The 21680-nt window shown below is 33.3% G+C and overlaps 5 protein-coding genes across 10 annotated transcripts; 4 read left to right on the plus strand and 1 right to left on the minus strand.

The window, feature by feature from the left end:
• Positions 1-968: 968 nt before the first annotated feature.
• On the plus strand, positions 969-8984 carry LOC105122981 (uncharacterized). 6 transcript variants are annotated; one of them, XM_011022398.1, is made up of 9 exons: positions 969-1077; positions 1244-1336; positions 1539-1673; positions 1778-1864; positions 2725-2874; positions 3429-5023; positions 5441-6327; positions 6410-6454; positions 8900-8984. In XM_011022398.1, exons 1-8 carry the CDS (start codon positions 1015-1017, stop codon positions 6448-6450), a joined length of 3051 nt encoding a protein of 1016 aa, XP_011020700.1. In that variant the 5' UTR covers positions 969-1014; the 3' UTR covers positions 6451-6454; positions 8900-8984. The 6 variants fall into 6 exon arrangements, with proteins under 6 accessions (XP_011020700.1, XP_011020702.1, XP_011020699.1 ...); XM_011022400.1 differs by having other exon boundaries at positions 5441-6321; XM_011022397.1 differs by lacking the exon at positions 8900-8984 and having other exon boundaries at positions 6410-6542.
• Positions 8712-9487, plus strand: LOC105122980 (uncharacterized). The gene has a single exon (XM_011022396.1). It carries the CDS (start codon positions 8869-8871, stop codon positions 9292-9294), a length of 426 nt encoding a protein of 141 aa, XP_011020698.1. The 5' UTR covers positions 8712-8868; the 3' UTR covers positions 9295-9487.
• A 1198-nt stretch (positions 9488-10685) lies between these two features.
• On the plus strand, positions 10686-11090 carry LOC105123169 (uncharacterized). The gene has a single exon (XM_011022678.1). It carries the CDS (start codon positions 10686-10688, stop codon positions 11088-11090), a length of 405 nt encoding a protein of 134 aa, XP_011020980.1.
• Positions 11091-14111: 3021 nt separating this feature from the next.
• LOC105123170 (uncharacterized) lies at positions 14112-14513 on the plus strand. The gene has a single exon (XM_011022679.1). The coding sequence runs from the start codon at positions 14112-14114 to the stop codon at positions 14511-14513; it is 402 nt and encodes a 133-aa protein (XP_011020981.1).
• Positions 14514-15159: 646 nt separating this feature from the next.
• LOC105122982 (probable leucine-rich repeat receptor-like protein kinase At2g33170) lies at positions 15160-20533 on the minus strand. Its single transcript, XM_011022404.1, has 3 exons — positions 19902-20533; positions 16329-19314; positions 15160-15970 (listed from the first exon to the last, which is right to left on the minus strand). The coding sequence occupies exons 2-3, from the start codon at positions 19258-19260 to the stop codon at positions 15585-15587; spliced, it is 3318 nt and encodes a 1105-aa protein (XP_011020706.1). The 5' UTR covers positions 19261-19314; positions 19902-20533; the 3' UTR covers positions 15160-15584.
• Between the last annotated feature and the right edge of the window lie 1147 nt (positions 20534-21680).

Genomic DNA, 21680 nt, shown 5'->3' on the forward strand with positions numbered 1-21680 from the left:
TGAATATTTTTGTTTCAATTTAATCCTTTATAATTTAATTTAATTTAATTTTATATTAACTTAGATCTCTATTTTTATAATTGTTATTTGTTTTTCTCTTGTTATTTTTTAATTAAAATTTTTTATCTATTAAATTTGATTATCATTCTTTTGACTGTTAATTATTTTATTTAAAATAATTTATAAAATTAAAATTATTTTAATTACATCATCTTTCAGTTCTTTTATTTGTTAGATTTGATTTCTATTATTTTGATTGTTATTTATTTTATTTGAAATAATTTATAAAATTAAAATTTTTTCAATTTTATTTTCATTATTTTTTTTTTATTATTTTAATAAACTTAAAAAATATTAATAAGTTATTTTTTAACTCATTTTACATGATACAAACAAATATTAAAATATATTTTTTAATTTATTTTTTATAATACTATTAAATATTAAAAAATAATTTAACTTTTTTAAAAATTTAATTTTTTTAAAAATTATTTTTTAACAAACAAACAAACCTTAGAAAACACTAACAGCTTTTCGATGATTCTATAATGTGTGTGAGAGAGAGATTTAGAGTCTGTTTGATAGTATAGTAATAATTGTTTTTTAAATAATTTTTCGTACTGAAATGTATGTAAATAATAGTTTTTTATTTTTAAAAAATTATTTTTAATATCAACATATCAAAACGATGCAAAATATATAAATCATATTAAATTTTAATAAAAATAAAAAATTAAAAAATTTTAAATTTTTTAAAAATACAAGTTTAACCGGATTCCTAAAAAATCCCTAACATTTAAATTTTTAAAAAATACAAGTTTAACCGCATCCCTAAAAAATCCCTAATAAGGTCAATAGCGCGAAAAAAACTGAAAAAAGGACCCAGTTGTAAATTCAACTTCGACAAGCCCTTTTCAACTTCGATTTTTATCGAAGGCGGGGAAGCAAAAACAAAATAACATCATTCCCACCCAAAAAAACCGAACTCAAACAGGGAAACAAAGAAAGCGAAAAATGGAGAGAAAAAGCTCCAGCAAAGAGTTGCAGAATCTCCTGCAAGCCATCAAATCTTCAGATGTAAGCTAGCTCCTTCACTTTCTTCACTTCTTGCTTCTTATTGTTTTTTGTTGTTTGGTTACCAAATCGAAATTAGATCTCTCAAAAGCTGCAACGAAATGATTCGTCTCATTTATGATTTTGTGCATTTTGATAATCTGAGAGGTTTCGAATGCTAACAATACAGGTTGTTGAGAGCCGGATTGAACTGGTTAACAAGCTTCGTGATCTTGATTTCCTGGAGATATCGGATTTGGCTTCTCTTCTTGAATTCCTCACAGTATCCCCCATTTTACTTGTTTATATTCTGTTTACTTTTTATTTATTCGGAAAATGCATGTCACTGATGTAAAATAAAAAATTAGGGTTTGTAGATTAGTTTGGATTCCTATGATTTTGGATGCTTACGATAGATGTGCTGAATATCTTCGTTGTTAGATTTTTATTATTATTATTATTATCTTGCCTTAACAAGAAGCTGGACATTTTGGGAAGACTTTACTTGCTTGGATATATCTCAATGCATGTTAAACAAGACTATTTTGAGCGTGGCTGCAAAATATGTAGATTCAGATGTGTCTGGATGTTTAGTACAGTTTCTTGCTCTTGGGACAAAGGTGGAGTTTCACTTTAGCTTAATTCAGTTTGTTGGTATTCTTGTTAGACATTCTGTTGAGTGGTATGTCTGTTCTTGACCTTATTGAGACCGTGTGTGCATTAGGCAAGTGGGTGGTGTGGAAAACATCTGAAGATGACTGCTATGTTAACTGAAGAATCTCAAGAAAAGCATTCAAATTTATTCTTTCAGGTATGTACTTATCTCTGCAGCGCCATTGGGTGTAGATTGTTCTGTTTAGGATAGAATTCTTAGGTTTTTCTCCATGATTAGCATGTGGTTTCCCACTCTTGATCTGTGTTTTTTTAGCAAAGAGGTTTCCTGGAACGAGCTGGATTGGAGCCAACATGAACTTGATGGTCTTTGTTTATAGTTATAGAAACTAAAATGACACCGGCAGTCTTTAATTGTATGCTTTCTGAACTTTTAGAAACCAGTAGTGTGTTATTACTTAGTAAGGACAACTTTTGCAGAATACAATAATATTTGAACGCACTCAATCAGTTGCAGGCCTATGTGAATTTGTGAAAAAATGTTAGTTTTCTCAAGGCTTAACTATGCTATATCGTTAGCTATACATTGAATGACAATCTTGCATATTAAGTTGTGCATATCCCCAATGGGAATTTGTAAAGAAGAAAGTGAGTCGTTCGCTATAATTTCTGTCTCCTTGCTAAAAGCTTTGGACAAATTATTTAACTTGCATCAATCAACATCTTTTGAACTACTGGTTAGCAAAACAAAAAAGGTCATGAACTTATCTTGGGAGTTGCTGCAGAGCAGACAACCATAGAAGTGCATAATTCACTTTCCTTTTGTGCAATATATTTACAAGTTCTCCAATGATGAACATCCTCTCTTCTTGAAAACAATATTGGGCATCTATCTTGCCATGAACAGAAATGGAGTTTATGCTTTTGTAAATTATGGGCCTTTTGAGCTGAAATGTGAAATTTTTAATAAGACCCCCGTGATTATTATCATATATTTTCTGAATAACATGCGGTAGCTTTTGCTTTTGTTTTTTGATGTGTTAAAGTTATCTTTTGCAGCTTCTTTTGGATTTATTTAGTCTCTCTGCTGCCAGTATGGTTGCTTTGAAAAGACACGCTGTTTTTGTTGACAATGCATCAGCAGCTGTTGTTGAGAGATTCATTTCGGAACAGCTAAATTTGATAAAAGACATAGTATCAGAGATTAAGGTACCAGGTCGTTTATTTTCTTATGTGCCTTTGCATCATCAAACAGCTTATGACTTCATCAAGCTGCTTGCTTGAAACACCTGTTGCCCATAACCTCATTAACAATTTTTACATGCAACAATTGTACTCGCGGTGAAAGTAAATGGTAGATTATCTGTTTTCAGGCTTACAGGAAATCATAATATTTAACATCTTCAATGATTCTGTCTTTTAGTGAAGATCTTTAGGGAAATCCTAAAACCGTGATCCATATCAGAGAGTCCTTTTCATCTCCTTCCCACTCTAATTTTTGCTTCTGAGTAAATTCCATCATGCATGGCCTTTGTGACATCCATAGCTTTCTACAACAATGAAACATACTTGTACTCTGAACCTTCGAGGCATTTAATTACATCTTTACGACCATAATGATCATACCATGACTATCATCAGGTGGTCCATTTGAATTGCATTTTAGTTGAAATTTCGTTATCCTGTTAATGATACTAATTCATTGCTTAGAGGATTTAGTTAGTATCTCTTTCTAAGAATGTTCTGTTACCGTTCTCAAGCAGAACATCAACTCATTTGGCTCAGAAGCATTAAAGGCTGCACAGACTCTGATTGATACTGTAGTGAGACTATGCAAAGGATATTTTGATGCTGTGAATTGGGATCTTTGTGATGCAAGACCTGAGAAGGATGGAAACAATACTGATTCAGAGAGAGTCAATTTAATGAATCATGTTACGAACATAACAAAATGCACAACAGAGAAATTGTGTGAACTGGGGATCCTTGCAGCAAATGATGGTGGAAGTCTGGTAACCATTCTCAATGTGTCATGGAAAGGTGTGATTACCTTGCTTCAGCAAGGCAAGAGGGTGTTAAGAGAGATCTTAAGCGTGCAGGATATTATTCTAACCCTAATTTCACTGGTGAATGAACCTCTCAGGTGTGCAGCCGGGGCTTGGTCTTCTTTATTGAAGGAAACCATTTCTTTAACTGAAGCCAGAAGGACATTTCTTCCATCTAAGTTTTACCTTACCAATGCTATGAAAATCTCTTCCCTCTATCCATGCCAAGCATATTTGGTGTACAAGGAGGTGACCCTCTGTGTCGTAATGATCTCATCCTTTAGAATTTCACTGAGCTGTGAAAAACTTTTGAACAAAGCTAGTGAAGTGTTGTCAGAACTTTTGGAGAAGACTTCAATAGATTTGCTGAATTCTTTACTCAATTCAGCTGAAGTGAAACAAGAGCTCAAGTTTGAACTTCTGGACTGGTTGTTCAGTGATGATTTCTGCTCAAACTCTACGCATGGAGATTCAAGTAGTTCTTATCACATGACTTCAATGGTTGAAATCTTTTCTGTGAGTTGTGAAGCTATGTCTGAAGCAAGATTATTGTTGCTTGGCAGGATTGCATTGTTTCATAATTTACTAAGATATTCTATGGATCTTGAAGATGACATAAAGATCAAGATCACCAGAAAACTCAGATGGTTTCTGGATATGTTAGTTGTTGAAGATGTATACTCCTCTGTTCTTGATTTGCAGATTCCTGTGCCATATGGTTCAGGGAAAACACTGGAATTGATTTGGCAACCTATGTTTTCAGCTCTTTTGCATGCACTAAAAACCTTCATGATTGTGGTGTCTTCAAGTTTTGCCTGGGCAGAATTTGAGGCTTTCCTGCTTGAAAATCTTTTCCATCCACATTTTCTTTGCTGGGAGATTGTAATGGAACTTTGGTGCTTCTTAGTGCGTTATGCTGAAATGGACGTGGTGAATGGCATCATTGATAAACTTTGCTCATTAATGAAGCTACTGGAATCTCCAGAATCAGTTCTTATTCCAGGTTCCCCTCTGAGGAAAGTGGCAAGGATAATCTGCCTGCTTGCTAAAAGTACACCTATGGCAGACTATGTTTACAGCTCTGTTGTTGGTGACGGAAGATCTCAATTGTCATCAGTTCTGTATGCAGCCTTACTCTTGGAAGGGTTCCCTCTAAATTCACTATCAGATAACATTAGAGGTACTGCAAAACAGAAGATCATTACTGACTACTTTGGCTTCATAGGGAGTTTTGATGAGAAAGTGTTGACTACTTGTAGTTCTGGTGCATTTGGGATTCCAGTTCATGCTCTATCTGCTTCCTTGCAGGCACAGTGAGTAACCAGTTTCATTTATTTACATATAACATATAAGTTGTTCTGATAAAATGGAAAAGGAACTCTCTCATTTACATTTTGCAATCCTGACCAAACTATGAAGCTTATACAATGCCTCTAACATTTATAGTTCTCAAGTAGTTTTTCATATATAGGATTAAAATCAGAGCCTCACCATCCCCTTTTTGCTGTTGCAGCGCTTCTGTCACTCTTATGTGATGATTGATTCCTTCTTTTATTTTCAAACCATTTTATCTTATTCTTAACGTAGTCTTGCCAATGGTATCACCAAACTTTTCTGAATGATCCTCTAGTTTGAAATCATAAATACGTGAGAGAAACCCTAAACAGATTAATCCTTATCCCTATTTTTTTTTATTAGCTAAAATAATGACAAAACTTTATGTTTTCTAGGCAGGTTAGCATATCTGATCTTGATGTGAAGACCCTAAAATTTTTGGTGGCTATAATTCGTAACTTCAGAAACCCTGTCGAGAAAATAATGAAGGAACACTGTCATAAGCTTTTAAGTGAAATGTTGGGAATTGTTTCAAATATGAAGCATCTATACAAATCTGATGAGATGGAGGGAGTCCTATTGGAGCTTCAAAACCTGTTTGTCTCAGGGCCAGCAGCATCAAATACCCAATTATATCAATGCAAACCATATCTTGCTCTTTTTATGGGAGGACTTGGAGATATGGAGATGAGAGAGAGTGATAATTGTGCAAAAAGCTCTGCTGTGTGGGAGTTGTATCACATGCTATTCAGGGAGCGGCATTGGGCACTTGTCCATCTTGCAATTGCAGCATTTGGATATTTTGCTGCTCGTACTACTTGCAATCAGCTATGGAGATTTGTGCCACAAAATGCATCGCTTTCTTATGATCTGATGACAGGGAATGAAGCAAGCGAGGAGAGGTTTATGTCTGAGTTGAAGGCATTTCTGGATAAGGAAACAGCTCTTCTCACCACTACACCTAGCTTTGAGCAGCTTGAGTTGCTAGTGAAGGAAGGTGTGGTGCTGAAAGAAATGGTTCAGAAGATTTCAGGTATAGATGCTATGGAATGTCAAAGTATGGAGATTGATGTTGACAACGTACCAAACAAGAGAAGGAGACTCCCTGATGGAATCAGCAAGGGATTGGAATTACTCCAGAGTGGTCTGAAGGTTATTGGTGATAGTATTTCTCAGTGGCAGGAAAATCACTGTGAATCCTCCGAACTTCATGACAAGTTTTCGAGCCACCTTTCTCGCCTTGAAGATGTCGTTGCTCACTTGACAGGCTTGGCTGGTAAAGGTTAAGTTCCATTTTCTAGTTCTCCAGTGGAAAATTGTCTCCAGAGGACGAAGGACCAAATTACTGACTTCTAATTGTACAGGTACTGCAGGAATGAATGTAAATAAAAGAATTAAGTACTGAGCAGGTATGTTTATTTGCCTCCTCTTCTCTGATTTTTTATAGTACAAGCTTAAATTTAACGTGCTATGAAAATGGCATCACTTCTCCCTCTCAAGTATAGCGTTTGAAAGAATTAACCCGTGTAGCGGACCCATAATCACAGTAATTAGAAACTCCAAGTGCTATAAATTTAACAGAAACGAGTATTAATTCTTAATTATAGATTTGTCATTGCAATCATGTTTGCTTGAGGAAACCTGATGGACAAGAAATGAAGACTTCTCTATTTAGTTTTTTTTTTTTTTTTACCTAGAACTGGATTTTTTAGGTTTCACTTTCTTATTATTAAGTTATTCCTTGATTAATTACTGGAGTTTTTTTTACATGCAATAAATATGTTGGCAGCTTATGCTCTCCCATATGCTTGGAATATAGGCTGTCAGTAAATGCAATGTTTAATCTGGCTCACTAAACCAGTTCAACAAGATCTTATGGTTATAATGCTCAATCCTTTAGCGAATGAAAGTAAATTACATTTGGTTGCTAAAGGATTAAAAGAACAGCTTACCATTATCTCTATCTTTATCTTTATCTTTATATATATATATGTATGTATGTATGTATGTATTATTTTTAAGTAATAATCTTATTAGTTAATGTAAATATTTTTAACATGTATTATGTGATTTAATATAGTTAAAGGGAAAGACAGAAATCTTAATGAATTATATAAAAAAGCAAATCTATATATTTAAATAAAACAAGAATGTAGTAATAAAATGGGCCGTTAGCCCATTGTTTTTCATATTCTTGTAAAATCAAAGAGAATCAATTTTGTCCTTCGCTAGTGACCTAGCTCATCCTACAGCACTAGGCATGCTTTCCTAGGTCAGTGGGCTTAGCTTTTCCTTGTTTCAGTACCGGGTTTCTGTGTGTCAATCTAATATGGATATTTATAGCGCATTAGCATTTGCGAAGCCATGGGCTAATCTAGGGGCAGTGGCGAAGCCGATTTATTCATTTATTTGGATGAAAGGAAGCAAATCCGTTTCAAGGGAAAAAACGAACCCGTAAAGGCTTCCTCTCGCGCAAACACAAAGGTGTTATTAATTTTTGACTTGTTATTTCCATTACAAGTCATATTTTATTCAAACAAAAAAAATTATATTTTTCTACACTGATTCTATTTCCATTTATACTTTTCAATTCAGTATAATTGAGTTGATTAATATATCAAACATGGGTAATATATCTTCTTTTTTTTAACTTCTGACTATTTTTAAAAAAAAATTAATTAATACCCTTTCCTTCATTTTTTTATTTTTTTCTTTACATGAGTTTTTTATTTAAGTTTTAATTAATATCCCTTGTTTAGTTCATTTTTTTAATTTCATGATGCTTCGAAGCTATTGTTATAATTTATCTTTCTTGTATTTTATATAAATAAATTATATTTGCATGATATATTTATAAAAAAATTATTTATTTTTAGCAACCAAAATTAACCTTTAAGAATAGATAAAAGTGTATAAAATAAAAAGACAATCAAGCTAAAATATTTGAAATTATTTACTCTTTGCTTCTACTAAAAAAGAATAGCTTTCTACTTTAGTATTTAATTAATGATAAGGATTCTTTTATTTTTTTTATCAGTTTATATATAGATTTAATTTATTTTATTAAGCATAAATAATATCTGTTTGTTAATTTAATTTATTAAGCATAAATAATATCTGTTTGTTTCTTAATTTAAAAAAATCATGATACCCAAAAAATACATCCACAATGACAAAACTTTTTATAAAAAAGATTAATTTAAAATCCTATCTAAAACACAGCACAAATTTGAGAAGTTGTCGAAACTAAAGTAAATTAGGAAGTCCGCGAGGCAAATTACATTTCATTTTAAGAATAGAGAAGAGCTAAACGACCGAGCTTATGAAATTATTTTAACCGATACAAGATTAGAGCTCAGCTCGGAACCTTGACTCTGTATTTGCTGTGCTTAGGGCGCAGCCTAGATTATGTATATGCGTTTTTTAATTGTACATTTTATATGTAAAGGAATAAATAGTACTAGGCCAAGGAACATATAGACATGTACCAACAAATAAATAAATAAATGTTATTTAACCTTAACACCAGTCATTATCATGGTAATGCATACTTTTTTAAATTATAGAAAAGTTTATAGATACCAAAAAAAATATGTATTAAAAAAGGTAAACAAATCTCTATTCTGATACGAAGAGATTTCGTCGATAATCAGGCTTTCCAAATACATATAAACTATACCAACGGTTTTCAACTTTAAATGGTAATCTCTTGAATCAGGAGGGCGGTGGATTGGAGTCAAGTCCTACCCTTATCATCGATTTAACAAATCTATCTGCCAGCCTATATTCAGTCTTCGAGATTTTCATCTCACAAGTCTCAAAAATGAAGGTTCTCACTAACATTTTTCTTTTAGTAAGCCTGGCCATAGGCATCATTTTCATGTCAACATATCAACCAGAATATTTCTATGGACTAGAGTACGATGTTCGTGTCATCAATGGGTTTAGAAACAACTCATCACTGCCACTGGTCATATGGTGCTCATCAAACAATGATGATCTCGGCGGACGTGCCCTCCAGGAAGGTGATGATTTCAGTTGGAGCCTGAAGACCAGCTTCTGGGGCACTACTCATTTCTTGTGCACCATGAAGTGGGATGCAATGAGGAGGAAATTTGATGCCTTTAAGGTTCCAAGGGATCTTCAGCGTTGCAGCCTTTTCAGGAAGTGCTCTTGGTCGGTGAGAGAGGATGGGTTCTATTTCAGCAATGATGAAGTAAACTGGAAGAAAGACTTCTCATGGTTATAATTATATGTTTTCATTTTCTGGGCAACATGGCTTCTTTGCTGTTGCTAAAATCATTAATCATGTACTTTCGAGGATTTGCAAATCTAAAGATGCAATAGTCATCAGCATTTGGCAATATATATGTTAGCAATATTGCAGTAGTCATGTTTATTGCAGGAGAGTATTATTAATAGAAATTCTCAACTTTGTTTTTCAATAATTAAATTAGTGTTCGCCTGAATTACAAGTTTTTCTTCGATCGCTTGCACCCACGAGTTTTTCTTCTATATGAAACAATTAGATTTTGTTTGGAACGTGTTTTTAGGAGTTTATTTTTTTATGATATATTGATATTAAAAATATTTTTTAAAAAATAAAAAATATATTATTTTAATATATTTTTAAATAAAAAATATTTTAAAAAATAATTATTATCATATTTGTAAAGATCTTCTTAGAATCAAGATGTGAAATTGTTTTTAAAATAGTTTTTCACTTTAAAATACTTTAATATAATGTTTTTATTTCTGATATAAACACATGAAAATTAAAAAAAATACTAAAAAAATATGAATTTATTTTTTAAAATTTAAAATATTTTTAAAAAACACATAAATATAACACTCTCGAACGCACCGGAATGTTGTATCGTTTTTCTAATCAGTACTCAATTGTCTATAAACACAAGACAAAAGCACATTCCTGCAAAATACAGTAACCGGACTAAATTGATATTTCATTTTATTAATAACCACTATACTTATAAATAAATATCAAGGATACCAGTAATGGAGTTTTTTTTTTTTTCCCTCTCTCTCCTTTCACGGTACATAAAAGGAACTTAATGCAAAAGAGGGACACTGTTTTTCATCCATCAACCTGTAAAGAGCATACTGTGTTGAGAATGATGATATAAATAAAAGAATCTAATTTCAAATCGGATAAGTTCTTTTTTAGTTTAATTTTTAGAGAATTGTATGAAATATAATAACTAGGAAATACTTAGTCCCTGAAATGTCTTGGTACATGAATAAATATATTAATTATGATATGATAACAATCAATGTATTTATGAATTTTCATTAACCATGAATATTCACAAATTATGAGTAATTAATATTTTGATTCTCAAAACAACCCTGTAAATAGAAATCTTGGTTGTCTAGAGAGACATTCGGAAATTTCTTGAATTCTTGTTGGACGTTATATATAAGAAAATATGGAAATTTCAATTACTAATAAAGAAAGAAAATATATAAAAGAAAATTATTGCTGGACTTTATAACTTTCTATAGTTGCAAGTTTTTCAATATTATATATGCTTCTCTACGTACAGAAGATATCTACTGCATATATTTTGATAAATGATAGCTTTACACTGTCGAAAGAAATTTGCTTTCTCTTAATACATCATGGCCGCTGATTGGATCCACTCTCTTCTCTTCTTCAGCTTTGCACTCTGTGTTTTGAGTGCGAGACCAAATGAAGATCAGCCCGAGCAGAATCTACCAACTGTTCAAATCATCAATTCTTTGCCACCGAACTCACCACCACTGAATGTCAGCTGTTCTTCCAAGAACTTCAAATTGGGTGCGCGCTCATTTTCTGTGGGTGAAGCCTACGAATTTAAAGTAAAGGAAAAGGATATATATTTCTGCGCAGCTCAATGGGAAAGATATTTTGAATCGTGGCATGGTTTTGAACCACATAGAGATGAGAATCATGGAACTGTGTATTGGTTGGTGAAGAAAGATGGGTTCTATCGTAGCTGGGATAAAGCCAGTTGGGTGCTGGAAGATCCATGGGAAACCGAGTGATTTCTTATGCTCGTGTTTGCTGTATTGTCGGAGCAAGTGCATTAATCTAGCACATACAATTCTATCTAACAATAATAATAATAAATTTATAGTTATTGCCACTTGTATTATTTGACGTAACCGTACTGCACTGTGCATAGTATTTCGAATTCATTTTGAATGCAAGATAAGAAGACACTGTCATTATGGATTTGTTTTTTAAATATCATGAATTCTTTTAACTAATTAAGAAATGGAAAGATATGTTTGTGTTTAATATAATAAATTAAAAAATTGCATTACTTGATAAGTTAATTTTGAATGATAATTAAAGATAAGAGTAAAAAGTTAATTTTCTCAAGTAAATAGTTAAAGATAAATATAAATGCAAATATTTTACATATTATTTTTGTTCTCAACTATAATAAATTAAAACATCTTTTTTATTTTTTTAATCTATCTTGGTTGCTAAATACATATTATTTTTGTTCTTATAAATGCGTAATACAAATATAACTCAATTTTAAATTTAGCAGGAGGAGAAATTATGTATAAATTACAATAAGATAAACTTTTGGAGGTGCTACCCACAAATTTTATTGCTATTTTAAAAAATAGTTAAACTAAATAATCTAAAAAGTTTGAGAGAGGATATTAATTAAAAATAAAATTAAAAAACAAAAGTAGAAAAATCAAGGGTTGTTGGGCATAAAAGATACGTAAAACGGATTCTTTTCTTTTTTTTTAAAGAAAAAATAAACAAGTTGCTTTTTATAAAAAAAAAATTAATCAAGCAACATGCTTATATTTTTAATTTGGATTAAAAAACTTATTTTTAATTTATTTTTACTTAAAAACACTTCAAAAGCATTTTCTTTGCACCTTGATAAGTCTCTTTTTAACGTCAAAACATCCTTTAATTATTTTAGAAACAAATAACTCAATCAAATCAAAAAACAATTATGAGGCTTGATCTTCTTTCTATCAAGTATATCCAAAGATCATAACCATCACTTTCACTGAACTCCTATCTCCAATGCAAATCAATTAGCGCTAAAATCAAGCTTTTTATAGTTAAAATATGGCCAGACTGACCCTTCCTCTATCCTCTCCCCTTTTCAATGATTTGTCTTTCATAACCCAAGAAATAATGCCTTGGTAAGCAAGAAACGAAAGGGATATTAAAAGGTGTGTTCATGGCTGCTCGTTTCCTACTCTCACGTGTTGGAATTGCAGTTCTAAAATTTAATCATGAATCTCTTTAATGTGTTAACTAGCATGCACAGGGTCAATAAATTGGATTAACAGTAGCGTCTCCTTTTAAAAGAAAAAATTAATCCGGACCTTTCTTTTATATATAAAATAAATTCTATGATAAAAATAAAATAAAATTATATTAACAGTTCACTCAACTGAATTTTGATCTAAGTTTGTTTGGTAATATAATTATAATTGTTTTTTAAATATTTTTTTGTATTAAAATACATATTAATAATTTTTTATTTTTTAAAAAATATTTTTGACATTAACATATCAAAATGATTTAAAAAAACTAAAAAGATATTAATTTGAGGTAAATAAAAAATAAAAAAAATTAATTTTTTTTAAATATTTTTAAAACATAAAAATAAATAGTGCGAAAACTTTTATAGTAATTAAGAAGAAATTTTATGATGTTAATATAATAACCAAGTGATATTTCATTACTATCTTTTAGTTTTTTGAAAGTGGGTTTTTGGAATAATTAATAAAATATTACTAATTATTCTCTTTTTTTTCTTATTTCCTAATCTTTCGATTTATAGGTGTAAGATTAATTATTCCAAAAACCTATCTTCATTTGGTTCAAATATTGTACTTTACCAAATATTATTTTTTTTAAATAATATTTTTTTCAAATATCTAACTTATCAAACAAAGAAATTGATTTCTGTGATTAACATACTTTTTAGTTATTATTACTTATAATTAATATTAAGGTCATTATATTATAAGACAATACTACAACTTCAGCTATAATACATAATTGACAGTATAAGATCTTGGGGACCAAAAAACTTGGTATCATGATTCATTAAAATCTGCCATATGATCCACCGATTTAATGTTAATTATGTCAAACAAATTACATACCTTTAACTCCGCATATTGGATGACTTTTCTTGAGCAACCAACCCATCCATGCTAAATTGAGCCCATCTTCAACTCCGCAGGATCATAATTGCATATGCCTCCCTTAATTTCCACTGCTTAGCAACCCACCTCCCCAACAGTCTGTGGATATTTAATTGGTGTTTCTTCGTCCCATAAGAGATTACTCCACTTGTTCTTCGTTGGTGTTGGCCCGTTAGGTATAACTATTTAGACTGTCATCATGGAATCATGGTCACGGTCCCTTTATCCATGAACACTTGAGTGATTCGAACCGCATGCCGGGAAAGTTTTGTCTGGGAGAATTAATATTTAATTATATAAGAATTATGATTTCAAAACGGTACTTATCCTTTACTCAACAACATATAGAGCCGCGCAAAAAGAAAAGGAAATGTCTCTTTCCTTCCTTGATTCCCTTTTCATGTTGCGTGTTTTATAAAAAGAAATGGCGAAACTCGGTCTTTGTGTTATCTTGGCTCACTTCAACAATGCAGAGTATAAAAAAGATATGCAGTATATAGAAATATGTTTGATTAGGAAGATGAGAAATGGAAACAAAATAAATATATTTTATGATGATATTTTAATGGATTTCTGCTTTTTTTAAAAGAAATAAAAGATACGAAAGAAACATGTTTTCTTTATCTATATTTGTCTATCTCGATTTAATAACTAAATCTTTATATATACTCTACAAAAAAGAAATTATTGCTAAGTTTCTAATTCCCTCTAAACTTTTTTATTCTAGCGGAAACAATCATTCGTACATTTTTTTGAACTCACTATTTAAATAAACTCAGTTAAAACTTCAAAATTAATTCCAATATTTCAAAGTTCTTATAAAAAGGATAGCAGACTAATCAGGCAGAGAGCACCACTCCTAACAAAATGACTTATTGGATCAACTTTCTTCTCTTCCTTGTTCTCCAACTGTGCTTTTTGAGTGCTGCAACAACAAATGAGCATGATGACCATCCTTTACCCACTGTTCACGTCATCAATGCCTTGCCTAAGAGCTCAAAAGCAATGAATGTCAGGTGCTCATCCAACAATATTGATATCGGAGAGCAGTCACTTGTCAATGGTGAAGTCTACAAATGGAGGGTGTCACAGAGGAAGCTACACTACTGTGTAGCTATCTGGGAAAGATTTTTTGCATCCTGGCATGCATTTCAACCTCGTAGAGATGGGGATCATGAAACTCTGTTTTGGATGGTGGAAGAAGATGGGTTCTTTATTAGTTGGGATAAAGCCAACTGGGTGAGAAAATACAGATGGGAAACTGAGTGATTTTTAGTTTCCACTCTCGTACCGAATGCATTTATATCCGTAGATTACTTACCTTATTGTCGTTGAATTGGTTTGGAAAATAAGCGTGTACGTACAATATTATGAATATAATATTTGTATCAGAGAGTTCAGGTTGTCAATGTGATTGCAGTTTCATATCAAATGGTTGTATGGTTTTTAATTTCTTTTTTATTGATTAATAATTAATATCTAATTCATAGCAAAACATTTCATATTAATCAAACTCAAGCTTGAACTCATGAATCCAAAGACCCGTAACTCAATCTACAAAACTGTTTTGGATTTAAAACTTTAGTTATTCAAATGTTTTTTGGGAATTATTTTTTATTAATCTTTAATTAGCTTTTTAAAATATATTTATATTTCTTGTTAAAAAACTCAAACATGGTTTTAACGCAAAATATAAGTGAATCTCACATTTGATTTAGACTTAAAAATATCTTGTTACATTCAAATTGCCCATTTCTCCATTGAAGTTGGTTTACCAAGTCCACCTCTTGAATCTGGCAACAGGCATGCCCATATAAGAAATTTGGATAGCAATGTCTAAAGAATCGCTTCTCGCATCCATATATGAAGGGACATTTTAGTAAGATTTCACCATAGCAACCAACACCATCAGAAAGTTATGTTAACCTCGTAAATTATAATCAGAGGAGATAGAGAGTAACAGTAGCTATAATTCAGACTTTACAGCTATATATAGCTTATAAATTAAAATTACTGGCAGGAGAAATAACTGGAACTGGTATCCAGGGAGTACTCATGAAACTTTATCACATCAAGATCTGTAAAATACATGTATTGGGTGGGGGGGTGTTGGGGGGTTGGTACTTCTATCTGTACAAAAGGTCGAGCCTATACTGATTGCAAGACAAAATACAGATTTTGAGAGTAACATCAATTACCCTCATGAGCCATAACGGAAAAGGTAAGGATCTTTTCTGATCAAAAAATGTACATGATGTAATCACTTGCTGTTGCAAATCATAACAGGAAGAACCAGCACCAAAAAACCATCTCAGTTAATAAAATCTGGGAAATGGTCACCTATTTTCGTGAAATATCATCTTTCCACGGAAAATCATAAGTCGAAGACAGAGTCAAATTACCTTCTCTCTCGTTAGACTCAATAAGCATCAACACAACTTCCCGCATTGATGGCCGATCAAAAGGTGACATACTCGTGCAAAGTAGAGCAATTTTCAATGCACTAATCATGTGAGCAACAGTGCTTTGGTCTTCAAGGTCCAATCGATCATCTAGTATCCCGGGTGTCAATGAATGGTCCCGAACATAATGTCTTGCCCATGTCACAAGATCACCTCCTTGATCTAGTGGCTGTACAGGAGTTTTTCCAGTTAGCAACTCCAATAGAACAACTCCATAACTATAGATGTCACATTTTTCAGTAACTTTCATTGTGTACGCATATTCTGCAGTGAATAAGAGGCAAGCCACGAATAAGTTAGAAGCTTATAATCTCTTCTCTAACATCCATTGAGTTTGACTTTGCTAAGCAGATGGTGTGTGAATGTTAAGAACATATTATAACAGAAATGAAAGTTTTCTTCTCCGATAAACAAAGTTGACATCTACTACTTTTTTCATTTAGTTAAACGATCTCCCATGTTCAAAGTGGCCAAGTGCAGCAAGGCATAAAGTAGAGCAGTATATATCAGCAGCAGAGATATATCAAGAAAATAAATAACTGATACAACCTTAAAAAGAAATAAAATCATCATTAACAAAAGAAAGATATTTTTATTAAATCTGAATTGAGGAAGGGCTCACCAGGTGCAATATACCCATATGATCCTGCGACTGCTGACATGGATTTGGACTGGGGCATGTCAATCACTTTTGCCAAACCAAAATCACCAACATGGGCTTCAAAGTTATCATCTAGTAGAATATTATTTGACTTTATGTCACGGTGAATAATAATTGGTTTGCAGTCATGATGTAAATAAGCAAGACCTTCAGCAGCTCCAAGAGCAACCATGAATCGAGTTGACCATTCCAAGCTACAAGAGGGCCCATGAAGCAGTTCACCCAAGCTCCCCCTAGCCAAGTACTCATAAAGAAGCAGATTGGAACCTTCATGATAGCAGAAGCCATAAAGTTTCACAATATTTCGGTGCCTAATCTTTCCGAGAGTCAGAATCTCAGCCTGAAAACTGTTCTCAATGTTACTCCCCTCCCTATCAGAAGCAAGCTTTTTCACAGCAATGGTTTTCCCAGAACGCATTACTGCCTTATAGACCGTTCCACAAGCTCCCCTTCCAACAACATAACTGTCATGAAAATTGTTGGTGGCCTGAACCAGATCTTGGAAAGTGATTCCGTCCTTTAGAGGGAAGTAGATATCTGATTCTGGAGATGGATTCTCTTTATCATGTACGGAAGAGGCTGTCGCAGTGGGATGTCTCATTAAATATAGTATCACTATAATCAGAATGAGAGAAACACCACCAACAACGGCTGCAACAATTGTGATGATCCTACCTCGAGCATCCATATTTTTCTGAGGAACAGAACCAGAAGATGTATCTCCACTGCAGTAGCCAAGAGGCCCACCACAAAGCCCTTTGTTTCCAAGAAAGCTGCTGATGGCCATGTTCTGAAATAGTGATACGGAAGGCAAAGACCCAGTGAGGTCATTGTACGAGAAATTGCATCCCAGTAAACTTGACAGATTTTCAAATGTTTTGGGAATCTCACCGGTCAAATGATTGTTATTAAGCAGGAGGAATTCCAGTAAATTAAGATTGCCAAGCTCTGGTGGTATGCTGCCAGTAAGACTATTATAACTGAGATTCATTGCAATCTGCAAGCTTGAAAGCAAGCCCAATGAGGGAGGAATTTGACCAGAAAATGAGTTGCCACCAATCTGCAATTCAGTCAAACGGGAGAGATTTCCTAATGCCAGGGGTATATTTCCAGAGAATTTATTTTCTGAAAGCCTAAGAAGCTCCAATTGAAGAAGAGTTCCGAGCTCATCTGGTAAAGCATCAGAAAAGCTGTTGTGGCTGAGATCGAGTCGTTGAAGCATCTTGCAGTTAACAACTTCGGGTGGAATCTTTCCAGTGAGCAAATTTGATGATGCATTAAAAGTCACAAGTTGAGACAGATTACCTAATTCCTTTGGCAACTCTGAAGTAAAGTAATTATTTGCAATATGAAGTCTTTGCAACCTTCGACAGTTCCCAATCTCTGGTGGAAGTGGACCAGTGAACATGTTCTGGTTCAGTTCAATAGCAGAAAGGTTCACCAATTTGCACAACTCTGAAGGAAAACCACCTGTTAACTTATTTCCAACAAGACGAAGTTGTACCAATGTTTGGCAGTTCAGAACCCCAGTCGGGATATTTCCATAAAGCCTGTTAGAATCCAGATTCAGCAAAATCAGATTAGAATGACGGCAAAGATGAGGAGGTATTCTTCCAGTCAGATCATTATCTGAAAAATCAACCACCCAGAGTTGGCTATAAAGTCCAAGCCCCTGAGGAATGCCACCACTCAGAGAGTTGTTAAAAAGCTGTAACTGAAGCATTTCAGTCAAATATTGAAACCCAAAAGGAATAGGACCAGTGAGGTGATTAATTGAGAGGTCAAGCTTAGTCAGGTTTCCCAAGATACTAAGCTCATTCGGTATGACACCAGTAAGTTGGTTCTGGAAGAGGTACAAAAGTCGTAGACCCTTTATCTTACTGAACTCAATTGGGATCTTGCCAGTCAAAAAATTCTCTGAGAAATCAATTTCTGTTGCCATTGAAAGATTCCCAATTTCTCTTGGAATAGTTCCATTCAATCCATTCCGATAGAGGTACAGCTTCTTCAGAAACTTCAGGTTCCCAATTTCCATTGGTATTGGTCCATCAAGGGCATTTGCATATAGAGCAAGTGTCTCAAGGTTTGTACAGTTCCCAAGCTCTTTTGGTATTAACCCCGAGATCTGGTTCTCCCATAAAATCAATTCGGTTAAGTTCCCGAGCATCCCAAGCTCCTTTGGCAGCTCCCCTCCAATTTTATTTTGGGCAAGACCAAGCATTTTCAAGCTTTGACAACCACTTATTTCAGCAGGAATACTACCAGAAATTTGATTCTGCCCTGCACGGATTGTTTTCAAATTCTTAAGATTCCTTATAGAACGAGGCAACGGGCCAGTCAGCTTGTTGGTATAAGCCACAAACTCAACCAATGAAGACAATCCGCCTAACTCCTCTGGAACTGAACCAGATATCTGGTTGTTGCATATATTCAAACGTTCAAGAAAAGACAATCTACCCAGTTCAGCAGGAATTTCCCCACTCAACTGATTGTTATTCAAATAAAAGGATTGCAACAGGGAACAATTTCCGATCGTTTTGGGTATATCTCCGGTGATTTCATTGTAAGAAAGATCAAAATATCTTAGGTTGACCAAACCACCAATACTGTGGCTCAGCGTCCCAGAAAGATTCATTGAGCTCAAACCAAGAGACCAGACCACAGGGTCATAATCTGAAGTGCACCTCACGCCAGTCCAGCTGCATGGTGTCTGATCAGTGGACTTCCAATTCTGCAGATGATTGAACTCGTCATGGAGGGCATTCTTCAGCTCTAGGAGGTGATGCCCTTCAGAATTCAACCCCTCTGTGGTAAATATCAATAGGAAGGTAACGAGCAAAATTCCAGCAAGCCCCAATTCAAATACTGCACTTGATCTGAAATATGCTGACATATTGGTATCCCTCCACCTTATTGAAATTTCAGAATAATACCATCATTTAAACACCTGCACATCACGGGATACTTTAGAAATTTGGATCACAATTGTGAATTGTCAAAGAACCAAATCTATGACAAACATCAACCAAATAGTGCAACATTTAACAACTGGAAGAAGAATGGGAACTCTAAAACGATTGTGGTATTTTTTTTATAATGAGAAATTGTTTAACAAAACATTCTCCTGTTAAAAGGAACTCAACTGTAAGTATGATAGAGAAAAGTAATTGCTACTATAAAGAACACCAATCGTTTCAGTATTCAAAGAATTCAAGAGCTATGATACGTCACAAACTAAATATGAATTTGGTTTGTTGAATCTCTTAATGTGGAATTTTAGTTTGTAGGAATTTTTAGGGCCTGGAAATTCAATTATATACAATTCATAGAAATCCTAGTCCCGGGACAGACATTGGAGCAACAGTACTCATCTAGAAGAAACAAGAAACAAGGCAACGACTCTAAATATAAGAAGCCAAGTTACCAAAGAGAAAATTTCTGCAGGAATTCACATATCAGACAACCAGAGACGCCAATTTAAGCAAGCAAATCAACACACAGAATAAGCTAACAATTGAAGAACGAGAGATATACCTGTTAAAGCCAGATAACCAATCACTCGTCAAAGAAGAGATAGTAAGGCAACAACTGCACCAGTTCCCCGTAACTCCTCGAGACCATAAGGCTAAAAAAACCATGGAATTCATGAATCAATAGAGAAAACTGCAGCCAACCCAGTTCAGCTTTCAGCATAAATGGTGGGGATCTTAGGATCAAAAGGCCTAGGATTTTGTAGCAAGAAAGACATCTTTTTTTCTTCCTTCCCCCACTCTCTTTCTTATTTGCTTTTCAAAAAAATAAACAAGCAAAAGGAAAAGGGAGAGATCTTTTATGGTTTTCTAATAAGATATTGAAACAAAAACAGTGAAAATTGTGTAGTCTTTATGTGAATTAAAAAGGGTCGGGCCCGAGCTACGAATTCAAACTCTAATGGCTGACAAGGCAAGCCCTCATTTCATCTCTCTCTCTCTCTCTCTAACCTGTATATGGATGCAAAGTTTGTGCCATTCACACTCATTCACTCTCTCTGTCAATATATGTAAGTAATGGGTGAGTGTGCTTGGCGTTATCGTTAGCTTCTCTCTCTGGGGAATGGAGGTGGAGGTGGAGGTGGAGGTGAGGTGGGCTGGCTAGCTTCTCTCTCTTTTTTAGTGCCTTCAACTGTTACTGACTTTTTGTAAGGCAACAAAAGTTTAAAGTTTTCTTGTCCAAATCCAAAAAAAAAAAGGACTTTTTCTCGACCAGGGAAGGTTGGTGCTGCGGTCTCCAAATTCCACATTCTAATTCGTAAAAACTGAAAAAGAAAATTGTGAAAACCGTGATTAGGAACCATTTTCGTAATACGATGGAAGATGTTTTCAAAGATAATCCGTAATTATAAATATATTAAAATAATTTTTTTATATTTAATATTCACACATTAAAATTATTAAAAAATATATAAACATGTTAATTTAATTTTTTTACAAGCAAAAACAATTTGAAAAATATTTTAAAATACAGGTTTACCACAATCTTTTATTTTTTTATAATAATTTAAATTCAAGAAGCAACAATCTTCTAAACATGGAAGGGAAAAAAGTCTCTAAAACATGCAGTTTCAAGAAGCAACAATCTTCTAAACATGGTAGGGAAAAAAGTCTCTAAAACATGCGGTGATAAAAAGTTTAAAATTTGTATAGTAAATTTTCAATTCGAATCAGAATGTATATTTTTTATAAGAATTTGATACAGCCAGGATTTTACTTATTTATTTGAATTTATAAAATATATTTTTTGAAAAATAAAGTTTTAAAAAAAAATAAAAAAAAAAGTGTAGGGGGGTGGATGGCAACGAAAAGAACTTTGTCCATCCAACAATTCCAAAGCTTGATAGACTAAACAACCACTTGTGTATGCTCGCGAAGAATTTTTTGTGCTTGAATGAATATTGGAGCCTGATAGAAGAAGGGATCTCCACAGTAGCAGCGGGAGCAAAACCCAGAGAAGGACAAAAGAAGGTTATTGAAGATGCCAAACCAAAGGACTTGAAGGCTAGGAATTTTAGAGATGGTGCATTGTCATATGCAGGAGCAAGTGGCTGATACAATGACTAAACCTTTAAAGCTTGAAATTTTGCTGAAAATATGCGATCTACTGGGTGATTGTTTGGATTCTGGAGTTAACTCACTATTAAAGCATTCAGTTTAATAAATAATGTTAAAATATTGGTTAATTTGTTACCGATTTATTTGCATTTCTTATTGATAAGGAACGTTATGTTTAGCTTGACCTTTTCTTTAGTTATAAACCTTAGGATTGTTAAATATCAAT

The sequence above is a fragment of the Populus euphratica genome, unplaced genomic scaffold (genome assembly GCF_000495115.2).
Source record: "Populus euphratica unplaced genomic scaffold, PopEup_1.0 scaffold8.1, whole genome shotgun sequence".
NCBI lineage: Eukaryota > Viridiplantae > Streptophyta > Magnoliopsida > Malpighiales > Salicaceae > Populus > Populus euphratica.